A 16,719-nucleotide genomic window follows, 5' to 3' on the forward strand; every position below is an offset into this window, starting at 1 on the left:
CTAGCGGATCACGAGTAAGAGCAAGGCCATTGATCATGTTAATAGGAAGCATGTTCCCATCTCGATCTATTGTGTTCACTAGAGTCTCATCAACACATTCTAGCTTTGAGTCTTTCATCCTTGGTATATGGCTGACACTTCACTTGATAGACCACATCCTAATTATGTATCACAAATAAACATATTTTATGCTAATATTAAGCTAAATCTGTTTCATGTAAGAAAAATAACAGTTTAATTATATACCTCCATCTACAATTTCTCCTTCAGTATTTCTTGAAATATGGAATGCCAGAGAAAATATGGTTCCATTTGAAAAAGATTATGTTATCTCACATCCCTACATCATATCAAAAAGAAACACTTTCACTTTGTGAGAATCCATAATTACAAGATATTGCCATTTATCTTATGATGATGATTCATGAAAATGAAATCCAAAAGTCAAACAACAAATGGACATATATATTGCCATTTATCTTATGATGATGATTCATGAAAATGAAATCCACAGACATGTTGTTGATTGCAATATAAGAATCATTGTCCAAACATATGCCTCTAGCATTTAAATTAGTTGCATCAACATTCTCCTTGCTATCCTTTAGATAGGTGGCTGCTGCTAGTTACAAAAGATATAGATACATAAAGCATCCAAATTTATAATCCTCAGTGAACAAAAAGTAATAATAATGTCAAAAAATAAAAAAGGGTAACCAACTAACCTGGTTTTTTTTCTAGCAGAGGATGTAATCATCTGAGAGGCTTTGTTCTCTTGGTTGTTGACATCTTCAGGCACCTTCTTCTGAGTTTTTGAAACTTTTGGACTAGCAAGTGCTTTAGAAGAATTTCTTCCCATTACTACTTTCTTGGTTTGCATCTCAAACTTGTGAAAGAACCAGATTCAGATGCTTAACAACTTCAATTTTTTGGTAGATATGTTTAAAAGTTGTGATCTTCCACAGATTGTCTGACTAGCATAAAGTTGCCTAACAGATTGGGAAATTTTATTTTAAGTTTGAACAACAACATGAATAATAATAATAAAGAATAGAGATTGAGATGTAAAGAAACATATGGGTGGGGGTGTGATGCTTGCCTGGATTGTATAGTGTGCAAGGTATCTTTGGTTACTTCCTTTAAAGCTGAAATCAACCTGTTCCCAGCTTATTTGACTCAATCCCTTAATCATCATTTCTACATTTTTAATTGATGGTATTAGAATTCATATAACTCAGCAGTTGAATAATGAATTGGTTGCTACCTTCCATGCTGGCAGTGGCTGTCTTAGTCTTGTGGGTTTTGGGCTGTGGGTCTAGAGAGGTTTCTTATTTTGTGATATTTTCTGCATCTTCCTTGAGAATATGGGGATATCTACCACTTCTCACAAGATTTTTAATCTATAAAAATACTGAGATAAATTAATTACACTATACCCAGTAGTATTATTTTATTTTATTTTTTTACCTTAGGCAGCTGAATCTGATGACGGATTGATGACGTGCTCCATCCCACAAGATCTATTTCAAGTGCTTGAGTTAAGGAAAAAAACATCCAATACTTAATGGTAGATTTTTTCAGGAAAAAATATTAGGATACGGTACGAATGGACATTTGCATAAACAACACGGCGTTTGAACGACTGCAATGCGGATCTACAAAATCAACCACAAAATTCATGCAAACAGATCTCCAAATTCTCCTTCTTTTCTACTGTGTTTAGCTGAAAAAGGGGGGCGGGGGAGGATGTCAATGAAAGACTTACATGAGCTTTAGGTGTTCTGAATCATTGGCCATCTGAACCAAGAGAGGGGTCTGTCTCTATCCATTATCATTGTCTTTCAAATACAGATGTCTTCCTGTTCTTCTAACCACCACTGAACTGTGGTACCCTACTTTCTCAAGGCCTCTGACTCCACAAAACATTGGGACCTGAAACCACTAACACTTCCATCAACTATTTCCAAATAATTAACTCACAATTTACAAACCTGTCTGTGTCCTCTTGAGTCAAGGTGTGGAGTCGCAATTGTAATAAAGTTAATAGCCTCAACTCCAGCAATTTTTCCAGATCTGTCTTGGTATGTTTGATTCTGTGTGTAGAGCTTAGCAATAGCATATCTTGATATCAGGCCACCAAGTGAGTGACCTATAAATGATATCTTTTCAACTTTAGGATTGCGTTCTATCACAGATATCACCTGCAACCAAAACCACCACTTTTACTTCAAACTACAATGTTGTGTCATAGCAGAAATGAATATTTCTAGGTCTTGGATTTAACCCTAAAAATGATTAAGGAGGAGGATACTCACCTCATGTGCTAATCTGCTTCCCATCACATCAATTCCATCAAGTGTTGCTAGTGTAGAGTTACGTCTGCTGCCTGTAGAGCATATCGATACACAAGATATAGTATGGAAAATAAAAATGATAATACCAATAATACAACCAAAGTTCAACAACAGTTTTAACCAACACTAATTCTTTTTCTCAGCTTCCAGTAATAACATCAAGTTCATAAACATTTGGTATGCACAACTGAGAAGTATCTTCTGAAAAGAGGAAAGGAGTGCTATAGAAATGATTACAGTGAACAATAAGATTCTTGGGATACTTATTTAACAACTTCTAATAAAAATTTTTGGTAGATATGTTTATAAGTTGTGATCTTCAATTTTTTGCATCTCAAACCCCAAGTCTCTATTAGAGTTCGCTGCACAGCATTCACCTGTTATGAAATCAAATTTTACCAAACCCATATAAGCAATAGATCGAACACCTTATCTGCACGACCCAAACAAACTACTAAAAAATATGATTGAACTGAAAACCTACCTCATGAGTACGAGAAGCTGGGAATGCTATTGTCAAGGACTCGACAAGAGTTGGCGAATCTAAACAAACAGAGACTGCAGCAGCGAGCCCGATCAAACCGTTAGCGATTAAATCAATCAATTTCTTATTGGATTCAACTGATTCGTTCGAATTTGCCTTGGGTAAAGCTTGAGGTGGTGTTGGTACTTTACACTTGCTATGGTAACCATTGAAATTGGAAGAAGATAATCGGTACTTATAGGGAAAAGTTGAAGAGGTTGGTGTTTGAGGGGTTTTGGTGTAAATTGATGAAATGGGTGAAGAACTACTAAGATCGAGATTAGGTCAGCGTACAACATCCATGGTAGATACTCTAACTGGGGGATTTAGGGGGTTTGTAGATCGTAATCAAGATGAAGGGATTTATGGGGAATGAATGAGCAAGTGTAATGGTTGGATTTAGGGGGATTTATGGTAATCCCTAAAAATCGGACCCAAAAATCTCTATATCGGGTTTACAAATACACAAACCACGCTTTTTCCTTTTCGTTAGAACCAAGTGAAGGTCAGATGACGGCGACGATAGTGGTAACTGATACACAAGGAAAACCTTTTCAACCACCATGAAACAATTAAGACAAAGTTACAATGTTTTCGTTGCTTCAGCCTTCGGTGTGTGATTCGCGGCGACGACGTGATTAGGGCAAGAGGGAAACAACCATCGAAATAGAGAAACAAAAGGGGAGATTCGACTGTGAAGATGAAGAAAAGAAGGTAGAAAAGAAAGGCGGGTTTTCAAAATTTTAGGGTTTCGTTTCCCCCCGTTATCTTCTCAAGGCGCATTTCCTTAAAATTATAAAGCGACACCTACAGAAGACGCACGCTTAAGATAAAGCACCCTCCGTGTTTTTAATTTTTTTTCTTGAAACACTAATTTAAGGGCACGCAAAAATGTGTGTCCACTATCCTTCAAATTTTGGAAGTCTGACAATATTTTTAAGGACGCCCAAAAATGCGCAACGTGAATCAGCAAGTGTCATTGTTTGCGCGTCATTAAAGGCTATTTTTCTTGTAGTGTGAGCTCTTATTAGGTCAAAATGATGAAAAATGGAACCACAATCACATAAATTTCTCCAAAACTTAGCTAAACTTCAGATCCAACATATATAACACTCAACGGACCTCAATGACCCATAAAGTTGCCAACTTTATGGAATCCATCCATCCAAGCTTCCACAACAAGAAGAAAAGAGACAAGGAGCTTGGATCTAGAAGCATGAAACATAAAACTTGGATCTTGAACACTTACAATGGTCCATAAATTGCTCAAATGGAAGCTCCAAGCTTTCCAAGAGGTTATCTATACTACAAGGGCCTTCTTCTTACTTCCAAATGCACCAAAACACCAAGGGTAAGCTCATAAATAGAGAAGAGGGTATTAGGGTTTGCTTCAAGGTTCTAGAGGGTGATGAAGGATGGAAATGAAGCCCTAAATATGAGATTAGAGGTGTAAATACGAAGGAAGCCCTAAACGATCATGGGCTTAACCTGCATCTATTGTCATGTCGTGACAATACCCTTGTCACGTCGTGACATCCATCCATAAACGTGTTCTCATATTTGGTATGTCACGTCATGACAACTTTCCATTTCACGTCATGATATATGGTTTTCCTCAAAAACAATGTCTTTGACTCCTTTATGCCATACACTGATCCATTATGGGATATGTATGTTGAAAAACGTATTTGTATACATTTTTTTTAGAAAAATATGTTTGTGTACATAAATATATACAAATATGTTTAATATGAAATATGTGTTTGTATACATTAAAAAAACGTGTTTATATACATTTTTATAAGATACGTGTTTGTATATATATATATATATATATATATATATATATATATATATATATATATATATATATATATATATATACACACACACACACACACATGTTTGTGTAGAAATGCATTTATTATAAAATATGTGTTAGTATATAAAATTGGTATTTAAAATAAAAAAATGTTTATATAAATAAGTATTTTGCATACAAAACTATCTTTAAATAGAAGGTTTTTATATATGTATTTTTCATACAAAAAGATTTTAATAAAAGATTTTTATATAGAAAAAGAAAGTTTTTTATGTAAGAATATGTTTTTTTGTATAAATATGATTTTATACAGCAAAAAAACATATTCGAATTATTTTATTTATAAAAAGATTTAAAAACACTAAATTTAGGATGAATTTGTAACAAAATTTTGAAATTTAGGCCAAAAGTGTAAATTTTGGACGAAATTTTTAATAAAATTTAAAATCTTGGCGAAAACTGTAAATTTTGAAAGTGGGATGACCTATTGGGCAGTTAAAATGGTCAAAATAAGCACCTCAATTTTTATACCAAAATTTTCATTTTTAAAACTTCCAAAAACATAATCTCACAACCAAATATCAAGTACAAGTCATCCCAAAACCACAAGTATCATAGTTATCAGAGTACATAAAAGAACATGTCCCAGTAGTAAATTCCCTGTGCATGTGTACAATCAGACTTTCGCTTTCTCGTGGTCATGCGAAGTACCTGCCACATAAAAATCAGCAACTATAAGCACAAAGATTAGTGAGTTCCCCAAGATATCACATACAACACAACACCAATAACATTTATGGCTTATCAGCAACCCTGGGGACTATCAGCAGTCCCAGTGGACTAAGAACACGCCATGTGGGTTATCAGCAACCTTGGAGACTATCCGCAGTCTCAATCACATAATTACAACACAGTATAATAACATCTAGACCCAGCTGGTCGTTCCTGATACAACTATTCTACCACATAGGTAAGGATAAGTGAGGAGACTCACCTGATACTGATGACACGAAAAAAAACCTAGCACCCGAACTGCTAGATCTAGACTCCACATAGTCAACGAAATAGTTAACCTTAATTAATAATTAAGGTCTAGAACAAGTCACGAGTCCAGAGTCCGTGGCTAAATCTACCAAGGGAAAAAAGGACCATTTTGCCCTTCCCTTGGTCCCAAAACCCTAAACTTTGACCCAAGGTCAAAGTTAACGAAAGTTAACACCCAACGAGTATGTTTGGTGTACTACACCTAACGTTGGGGGTACAAATGACCAAGCATACGACGGGGTGAAATCCGGCTACATTGTGCGTAGCTAGGAGTACGCACGATGTATTCCACAAACATCCATTTCAACTTATTTGTTGTCTTAATCCGTTAAGACAACCATTCCAATTACATATCTGACTTATTTAAAATCTCTTAATCCATTAAGTCGTGGCTTTAAGCCTTTGCATGGCTATGCAAGGCTAAAACATCATTTCATCCATTCTAAGCCACTTTACTCATGCATGAGTCAAAATTAAAGATCAAGCAAGCATTTTTATCAATCTAGAAGCTTTAAGATGCATGAAAGGATAACTTAAACTCTCTGGAGAGTCACAACTCAAAAAGGTCCAAACTTAGGGACTTAAGCTTATAAACCGTAAACTAAAGAGATCTAGAAGAATGCTAGCCAAGGTGTAAGCTTTATGCCTGAAAATGATGCACAAAGGTGGAAAGTTCCTGGATCTCTAAGCTTGATAGCACCTTCTTCTTCTTATCTAACCTCCTTCTTCAACTACAAGGGCCAAGAACACTCAACACTTTGCAAAAACACCCACACAAGCCACACATACGAGATTAGGGTTTAATTGAGGGTTAGAGGCTGATAAGGGTGGCTAGAAATGAGACCATAATGTTCTTTATATAGGGTTTAAATGAATATTAGGGTTTTCCATCAGAGCCTAGTACGCCCAATGTACCATGGGTATGTCGAGCGTACTAGGTGGTTATGTCCGACTATGCATGGTGCATGAGTATGATGCGTGTACTCATGTGTATGCCCCATGTCACACCTCCAAACCAGAACGACGGAAACGTTCGGGGGCGGAGGACGTCATATTCAGTATCATAACAATTGCATAGTAAGGAAAGTACACACCACCAAATATATAAATATTTAAAAGTGTTTACATAATCGTAGTTATTACATATTCAAAATATAAATACAATAACATGTTTCAAAAAGAAGTCATTAACGCCAAAACGTTAATCCCCAAAAGATGATTTCCAAACCTGTTTAATGGTTCCCTGAGAATACAAGTTATTTTAAAGAAAAAGTGTCAGCAATTAAGTTGGTGAGTTCATAAGCGGTTTTGAGAAAATGTATGTCATTCCAAAGTTCGTGTGTTCTCCAAGAAAATCCCTTATTTTCTTATAAAAATATGAAATGCATCTGAATGTTCGTGTTCTGAATTGTAAATAGTTGCACCAGGAAAATCCCTTATTTTCCAATTAGTTGATTGTTTTAGATACAGGAAAATCCCTTACTTTCCTAAAGAAAAAGGCAGTTTCTAATGTCCAAGACCGAAAATCGCAAGTAACTGACATGCTTAAAAGGTTGAGGCATAGTTTTATATAATAAAGCTATAAGAAGATTGCACTTGTTAGATGAAGAATAGTTTTAATAACTACTCGTTCATAAAATCAGAATACCATAGTAATTGTCTATCTGGTGAGTTTTATAACCATACTAAACATAACATGCCTGTGGCAATGGTTTTCAGGCGTCGAAACGTTTATGAAAAACCGTCACCCAAAGGACTGTAGCTAACAGTCAGGGTGCGGGATCATGACTTCCCGTATAGATCTATACACATTTGACATGCTCTCCAAACGGGAGACTCTGGTTGTAATAGACAGGACTTTAGGTAGTACCTTTTAACAAAAAGGTAGCATTGAAGATGTAATCGTCTCACGGATTTTCAACTAAGTCTGTATTAAAGTGATAGTTTTGTATGCAATGTTTATCCTCTTTCAAAATGTTTGACAAAGCATAAATCATAAGTTCTTTCAATGCATAAAATGGTTTAACAAGGATGGCTTCCTTAGATACTATGCATTTTGTATAAGTCAAACGCATGCAAAGTATAACAAGAGTTTTCACGTTTTCACTCGGGATTAACCGGGTGTTTACTTGTATTCTCCCCCGAAATGTATTAAAAGTACATTATAAAGTATTTAAAGGTGTATAAAAGGGGTATGAACTCACTTGATTGAAAGTGGTTGTTTTGAAGTAGTCGAGAGAAGAATCGAGCAGAACTCCGACTAGAGAGAGTTGAAATCTCGGGATCCTCGGGGATCTCGGAAGTGTGGAACTTCCTTCGGAACTCGAGTATGAAAAACCGGGGCTTCGGGAAGGCTTAACGAGGTAATCACGTAGAGTAACAACACTTAGAAGGAAAGAAATGAGAACCAAACCCGACACCCTTAAGCTTCTATTTATAGGGCCTGATTTGGGGTCTCACATCGTGAGTTTGGATTGCTCACGTCGTGAGGCTTAGTCAGCATTATCCTCTTCGATGATTTGATGTGTCTGACACTCTGGAACCCATCAATCATGAGCTCACGTCGTAAGCATGGTCCCCTCACCTCGTGAGGCTGAGTTAGCCTTGGGTTTTGTGTCTCGAACTTGTAAAATCCATAACTTTCGCGTACGAGCTCCGATTTCAACGTTATTTATATGCACGCGTAGGTGTGAAAAGGATCTACAACTCTCGTTTAGACTCCGTCGGCTAATTTTGAATTTATTTTTATTATATTATTTTTAACAGACCGGACCTGGAAAAGTCCGTTTAAATTTCGTAACTCCTTCATCTGATGTCCATTTCCGTCAGAATTTTTACTGTTGTACTCCTTTTGATGGGGTCTTCAACTTTCGTTTAGGTTGTATCGGCTAAAGACCGCTCGATCTCTATTTTGAGTTTTTAGCTGTCCACTGCTAGGTCAGAAACTTCGAAAAATCATAACTTCCTCATACGAAGTCAGATTGGGGCGTTCTTTTTATGTATGCTTGCGGTTTAAAGATATTTACAAATTTCATTTAGATGCCTAAGGCTAAAAAGTATTTTATTGAAGTTTCTCGTTTTATGCTTAACAATGTTTTACCGGTATTGCTGCAGATCTTTGATTGGTTATAACTTCTTCGTTATAACTCGGATTTTAGTGTTCATAACAGTGTTTTACCGGTATTGCCGCGGATCTTTGATTGGTTATAACTTCTTCGTTATAACTCAGATTTTAGTGTTCTTTATATTTTTGGAAACCTCGTTAGGATATATACAACTTGGTATATCCCAATTATTATTTTATAAAAGTTAAATTTTGACCCTAATTTTGCTGGTGTTACATTATCCCCCCGTTAGAGAGAATTTTGAACCGAAATTCGCATTTGAATGGGACATCGATGGTTGGGGAAAGGTAAGCGTACTTCTGTTCCATTTGAATCTTCTTGTTCTCTACTTAATCCAACTCTTAGCGTGGGTGTTCCGACGGATCTTCATTATTCCGTCTATCGCTTCGACCGATGGGGATCGTGTGGTTTTGGGTATATTTACTTATGTTCTTCTAAATGTTAGCATATTCACTCGATGCTTAGGACAACTTCGTTTTGAAGTTCATAGTTGAATTCACTCTTAGTTTCTGCGTTTGAAGTTGACTCGTTGTACGCGTGGTATTTCTAAATTATCTGTTGGGGAATACTACGGGAAGGTTGTAAAGATATAGTACTCTTAACATGAGTACCTCGGGGTTTTGAAACCTAACTATAATTTTGGAAATTGTGTTGGGTTTGTCGTTATAGATCAAAAGGTTTTTGTGTTAGTCCATGGCGAAAGTGAAGGATCTTTTCATAGCACATGCAATTGGTATTGTGAAGACCAAGCCAATCCATTTCTAGTAGCTATTTGGGAACTCCTTATCATATTAATAGTGAAGCCGATCAGTAAAAGTGTTCGTTAGTGGGATAGTGCATTCTACTTATGTGTTTTCAGTGCTTTCAGTCTATTGTTATTACTACTATGAAGGTTTTGCTTAATGATTGGGTTGTTTGTCTGAGTAGATTTTTAAATCTATGGCTTACGAAACTCATCTCCTCTCCACTATTAACCAAAACGCATGTATAGGAGTTATCGAGGGGAAACGTACCCGTAACAACAGTGGGATCTGCAACGGCTTCCTCTTGGCTCATTACGAATACTCGACCTCTCCCGCCAACATTTTTGTTGTTTGCTTTCGGCGAGTCTCTTCGGAAGTGCCCCATTGCTCCACACTCATAGCAAGTATGGCCAACACCGACATTCGTGGTTAGAGCGGGTGGTTGGATTGGTCCTCTACAGTAGCGGACAGTGTGCCCCTTGCTGTTGCACCTAGCGCAATACATTACATGGCAAGGTCCGTGATGATGAAAGTTGCATCGGTTGCACTTAGGCTGGTTGCCGTGGTACGACCCTAGGGGTGTTGGGGTGGTAGGAATAGTAACAATGTGAGCTATCACTATATTTTGTCTTTTAGGTGGCCCTTGATTCAAACTGTTCCCTTTCCTATTCCAGGACTTTTGTTTCCTGTTACGAGGTTTGTGGGTTGGAGTATTCTTACGGGTTGGCACTTGTTGGTTTCCTTGATTGTTGCATAGATTTGAATTGTCGACACCATTCCCATTTTTACTAGCATTACTTGCACTGATATAAACCATGATGGCTGATATGGCAATTGTGACTGCAGTGTGAAGAGTAACTGAGTCTATATGCAGAAGTGGTGTGTCGTTGGTTGGTTGATTACTTCCAGGTGAAGACATGATTCTGTTACATGATGTGAAACGAGTTGGTTAGATAACTAGGATCGTTGTTAGTTGGATTATATACGTATAACTTCCTCACTTTGTTATTCGGTTTCTAATGTTCCGACTTACATTCCTTATGATGTAGTTATACTTGAGGGTTGAAATAGGTATCACATTTAAGTTTAGTTTTAGCAATTTAGGGTAGAAATGTCGAAATCTCAAGTTGAACTAGTTTCATGAGTTTTGTGAGAGGGTATATCGTTTACTTTTCCGAGTCATGAAGAAGGATGTGATGTACCCATCTCATAGCGTGAGTAATATACTTACCAAATCATTAGGTAATAATAATTTTTACTTAATAGTCTGACGCATCAGGTTCTCTACCACCTCTCATGCTTCACAAGTGGTTCCCTCTGATCTCTGTCCTCTCCTCGGTGGTAACGATTTGTTATATCCTGTATCTTATAAGCACGACGTCCTTGCTTTTCCTCAGGCACGTTTTAATCTCCGTCGTTGTTTCGATTTCCCTAGTTGAAGTTATAAAGGGTTGTTATCCTATGATAACCGTTTCTCTCTCTAAAGGGTGTAAGTGATAGAAAAATTGGGTTTATCGAAGGGTTTAGTCCGTTTGATTAGCGAGAAGGCATTTTCCAACTATAGGGTTACCGATGAAATGGTGGCAAGACTTCGCTAGTGTTGTTGAGTTCAATAACATTGAACTACAATAGATTAGATCGATAGGGACAGTGTAGTGAGTTGCTATAACAGTTTATGACATGAGCTGCTTACATAGTCAGAGTATGAATTGATAGCGAGGATCTTTAAAGGAAGAAAGAGGTCTTTCATATTAGTTGGTATATAGTTACTTAGAATTCGGAAAATACAACCTTAGGGTAGGTCTATAACATACCACACAGGGAAACCTGACAGTACAAAGAGTTAATGAGACAGTACTTGCTAGATAGGAATGATTACATGAAAAGAGTACTACTTAGAGTACATACTAAGGTTATTTCACAGCCCAAAGGAAGGAGTGAGTAGAGTATCCTCTACTGGCGGCAGGAACTGTTCTGCTGAGCCTTTGACCTGCCAACTGACGTTCCATCTCGAGCAAACGCATTTCATACCTTGCCTGGCGTGCTCTAAGTTCCTTGACTTATGTTTGATTTTCAGTTAGCTCTCTCTGCCAAGCTGCATTTTGATTTACAATTCTCCCATGAGCTAATCCTAATTGTCGGATGCAAACTTTATTGAATCCAATGTTCGCATCATTCTCCTCAGTTCGATGGATGGTTGTCCTTCCTTGTTCATCAATGCGAGCAATTCAGCGAATCAATAAAGGAAGGAATCTGTCTGCTGAGCCTCCCTCGCTTAGATTGTAAAAGCTTCGGTCTCCATTGTATGGAAGGGGTTGAACCTGTTCGCGACTCCACCTATTCAGGTTGGTTGCCCATAGAGGTGTCGAGCCATGAAATTCTGGTCGAGGATTAGGATTTTGAATTGGAGCCGCTAAGGGTAGGTTATTGTCTTCGGGATCTGAGTCTGATTCTTCTTGCATTTCTTCTTCTGGATCATTCTCTACCCCTTCTCCACTGTCTTGGTTCGGGTAGTAGGGGTCTCATGGTAGGTGGAATCTAGCCATTGTGTCTGTACAAGAATAGGGAGATAAGGATTGTCTAGAACTAAGGCACATAAGGTTGAACATCAAAGTTAAACTTATTGTATGCATAAAATACTTCTATAGTATTCTAAATATTATGTTTGATTCTAAGGTTGATAAGTTTGGTAAGTTTTAGATTTGTTGTCCATTGTAGCTATCCCCTGGCATATGCTGGTCGGCTCTTGGACAAATATAGTTGATCAGGCTATATTCATCCCAGTCCCGATTACATATCAAGGCATACATGTATTCTACAACTCATCTATAATACTTCTACATTATTTTTAGTTATGATACTGACCCTATTATTAATATGAAATGAATGCATGCCTACTTTACAACAAAATTAAATAAATTTTATTTTAAAAGTATGACTCTTACTCAGAGTGTTTTTGCCCAGTTGTGTTTATAGTTGTATACCAAAAATGGTTTTGATATACTTAATTCACTATAAACAAAGCTCTGATACCATTCTGTTACACCCCAAACCAGAACGGCGGAAACGTTTGGGGGCGGAGGACGTCATATTCAGTATCATAACAATTGCATAGTAAGGAAAGTACACACCACCAAATATATAAATATTTAAAAGTGTTTACATAATCGTAGTTGTTATATATTCAAAATATAAATACAATAACATGTTTCAAAAAGAATTCATTAAGGCCAAAACGTTAATCACCAAAAGATGATTTCCAAACCTGTTTAACGGTTCCCTGAGAATACAAGTTATTTTAAAGAAAAAGTGTCAACAATTAAGTTGGTGAGTTCATAAGCGGTTTTTAGAAAATGTATGTCATTCCAAAGTCGTGCGTTCTCCAAGAAAATCCCTTATTTTCTTATAAAAGTATGAAATGCATCTGAATGTTCGTGTTCTGAATTGTAAATAGTTGCACCAGGAAAATCCCTTATTTTCCAATTAGTTGATTGTTTTAGATACAGGAAAATTCCTTATTTTCCTAAAGAAAAAGGCAGTTTCTAATGTCCAAGACCGAAAATCGTAAGCAACTGACATGCTTAAAAGGTTGAGGCATAGTTTTATATAATAAAACTATAAGAAGATCGCACTTGTTAGATGAAGAATAGTTTTAATAACTACTCGTTCATAAAAATCAGAATACCATAGTAATTGTCTATCCGGTGAGTTTTATAACCATACTAAACATAATATGCATGTGGCGACGGTCTTCAGGCGTCGAAACGTTTATGACAAACCGTCACCCAAAGGCCTGTAGCTAACAGTCAGGGCGCGGGATCATGACTTCCCGTATAGATCTATACACATTTGACACGCTCTCCAAACGGGAGACTCTGGTTGTAATAGACAGGACTTTAGGTAGTACCTTTTAACAAAAAGGTAGCATTGAAGATGTAATCGTCTCACGGATTTTCAACTAAGTCTGTATTAAAGTGATAGTTTTGTATGCAATGTTTATCCTCTTTCAAAATGTTTGACAAAGCATAAATCATAAGTTCTTTGAATGCATAAAATGGTTTAACAAGGATGGCTTCCTTAGATACTATGCATTTTGTATAAGTCAAACGCATGCAAAGTATAACAAGAGTTTTCACGTTTTCACTCGGGATTAACCGGGTGTTTACTTGTATTCTCCCCCGAAATGTATTAAAAGTACATTATAAAGTATTTAAAGGTGTATAAAAGGGGTATGAACTCACTTGATTGAAAGTGGTTGTTTTGAAGTAGTTGAGAGAAGAATCGAGCAGAACTCCGACTAGAGAGAGTTGAAATCTCGGGATCCTCGGGGATCTCGGAAGTGTGGAACTTCCTTCGGAACTCGAGTATGAAAAACCGGGGCTTCGGGAAGGCTTAACGAGGTAATCATGCAGAGTAACAACACTTAGAAGGAAAGAAATGAGCACCAAACCCGGCACCCTTAAGCTTCTATTTATAGGGCCTGATTTGGGGTCTCACGTCGTGAGTTTGGATTGCTCACGTCATGAGGCTTAGTCAGCATTATCCTCTTCGATGAGTTGATGTGTCTGACACTCTGGAACCCATCAATCATGAGCTCACGTCGTAAGCATGGTCCCCTCACCTCGTGAGGCTGAGTCAGCCTCGGGTTTTGTGTCTCAAACTTGTAAAATCCTTAACTTTCGCGTACGAGCTCCAATTTCAACGTTCTTTATATGCACGTGTAGGTGTGAAAAGGATCTACAACTCTCATTTAGACTCCGTCGGCTAATTTTGAATTTATTTTTATTATATTATTTTTAACAGGCCGGACCTGGAAAAGTCTGTTTAAATTCCATAACTCCTTCATCTGATCTCCATTTCCGTCAGACATTTTACTGTTGTACTCCTATTGCTGGGGTCTTCAACTTTCGTTTAGGTTGTATCGGCTAAAGACCGCTCGATCTCTATTTTGAGTTTTTAGCCTTCTACTGCTAGGTTAGAAACTTCGAAAAATCATAACTTCCTCATACGAAGTCAGATTGGGGCGTTCTTTTTATGTATGCTTGCGGTTTAAAGATATTTACAAATTTCATTTAGATGCCTAAGGCTAAAAAGTATTTTATTGAAGTTTCTCGTTTTATGCTTAACAGTGTTTTACCGGTATTGTCACGGATCTTTGATTGGTCATAACTTCTTCGTTATAACTCGGATTTTAGTGTTCTTTATATTTTTGGAAACCTCGTTACGATATATACCACTTGTTATATCCCAATTATTGTTTTATAAAAGTAAAAATTTGACCCTAATTTCGCTGTTGTTACATTATCCCGCCGTTAGAGAGAATTTCGACCCGAAATTTGCATTTGAATGGGACATCGATTGTTGGGGAAAGGTGAGCATACTTCTATTCTATTTGAATCTTCTTGTTCTCTACTTAATCCAACTCTTAGTGTGGGTGTTCCGACGGATGTTCATTATTTCGTCTATCGCTTCGACCGATAGGGATCGTGTGGTTTTGGGTTTATTTACTTATGTTCTTCTAAATGTTAGCATATTCACTCGATGCTTAGGGCATCTTCGTTTTGAAGTTCATGGTTGAATTCACTCCTAGTTTCTGTGTTTGAAGTTGACTCGTTGTACACGTGGTATTTCTAAATGATCTGTTGGGGAATACTACGGGAAGGTTGTAAAGATATAGTACTCCTTACATGAGTACCTTGGGGTTTTGAAACCTAACTATGATTTTGGAAATTGTGTTGGGTTTGTCGTTATAGATCGAAATGTTTTTGTGTTAGTCAATGACGAAAGTGAAGGGTCTTTTCATAGCACATGCAATTGGTATTGTGAAGACCAAGCCAATCCATTTCTAGTAGCTATTTGGGAACTGCTTATCGTATTAATAGTGAAGCTGATCAGTAAAAGTGTTCGTTAGTGGGATAGTGCATTCTACTTATGTGTTTTCAATGCTTTCAGTCTATTGTTATTACTACTATGAAGTTTTTGCTTAATGATTGGGTTGTTTGATTGAGTAGATTTTTAAATCTATGGATTACGAAACTCATCTCCGCTCCACTATTAACCAAAATGCATGTATAGGAGTTATCGAGGGGAAACGTACCCGTAACAACACTGGGATCTGCAACGACTTCCTCTTGGCCCATTGCGAATACTCGAACTCTCCCGCTAGCATTTCTGTTGTTTGCTTTCGGGCAGTCCCTTCGGAAGTGCCTCGTTGGATACTGTTCACGCATCTCGGACTCCGGTTCCCATGTCTACTCTGATCCTTTACGATGTTGCCATTGAACTTTAATCAAGTTCACGACCTTGTTCCTCAAGGCCTTCACTTTCCGATCCAAAATAGCTACATGATTTTCCACATAATTCAGGAGATCATCGACCTGAATGTCCTCCAAGGGAAACACAGTTGCCTCATCGGCTAGACACTTCCTCAGCTGGGATACATGGAAGGTATCGTGGATCTGACTCAGCTCCTCTGGTAGCTTTAACTGGTAAGCCTCCTTTCCCACATGGGCCAACACTCGAAAAAGGCCAATTGCCTCGCTTCCTGAAGTGGATAACACCCTTCCAGGGTGGCACCTTCAGGAGCACAAAATCCCCCACCTGAAACTCTAAGTTAGAGCATCACCGATCCGCATAACTCTTCTGGCGGCTCTATGCGGTCAAAAGCCTCTTTCAAACCTGTTGTATAAGCTCAATCGTCTTGAGCATGACCTCCTTGCTCCCCATGACCCTCTGCCCCACCTCGCCTCCGTGCCCCACCTCGTCTTGAGTTACTGTGTCTGATTCCATGACTATATGTAGTGGTAGAAAAGGAAAACGAGGTGGTGGCAGTGGTAGTTTTGGAAGACGGAAACAGAAAATCATTTTTCTGAACTCCAACTTAGAAGACTCAGAATCAATGGGCATGGAAATATAAGACATGAAAACACAAAAAAACCCTTCACCCTCTTTCTGTCGGTCCTTCATCCTTCTCCTATAGGTTGGTTTCTATTTTGTTTAGATGAGTCTTGTAACTTATCAGATACCTAAACGCAACCAAAAAAATAAATACCTGCAATTTTGCGCCTAAAACTAGATGGTTTTAGAAAGCGATGGATATGAGGATGTT

At 37.6% G+C, this 16,719-nt stretch overlaps 1 protein-coding gene across 1 annotated transcript; it reads right to left on the reverse strand.

Annotated features, from left to right (window-relative positions):
- Positions 1-1,821: 1,821 nt before the first annotated feature.
- On the reverse strand, positions 1,822-10,530 carry LOC111877147 (putative lipase ROG1). Its single transcript, XM_023873679.2, has 4 exons — positions 10,332-10,530; positions 2,316-2,386; positions 1,992-2,201; positions 1,822-1,932 (listed from the first exon to the last, which is right to left on the reverse strand). The coding sequence occupies exons 1-4, from the start codon at positions 10,528-10,530 to the stop codon at positions 1,822-1,824; spliced, it is 591 nt and encodes a 196-aa protein (XP_023729447.2).
- Between the last annotated feature and the right edge of the window lie 6,189 nt (positions 10,531-16,719).

This window comes from Lactuca sativa, chromosome 4 (genome assembly GCF_002870075.4).
Source record: "Lactuca sativa cultivar Salinas chromosome 4, Lsat_Salinas_v11, whole genome shotgun sequence".
Lineage (NCBI taxonomy): Eukaryota > Viridiplantae > Streptophyta > Magnoliopsida > Asterales > Asteraceae > Lactuca > Lactuca sativa.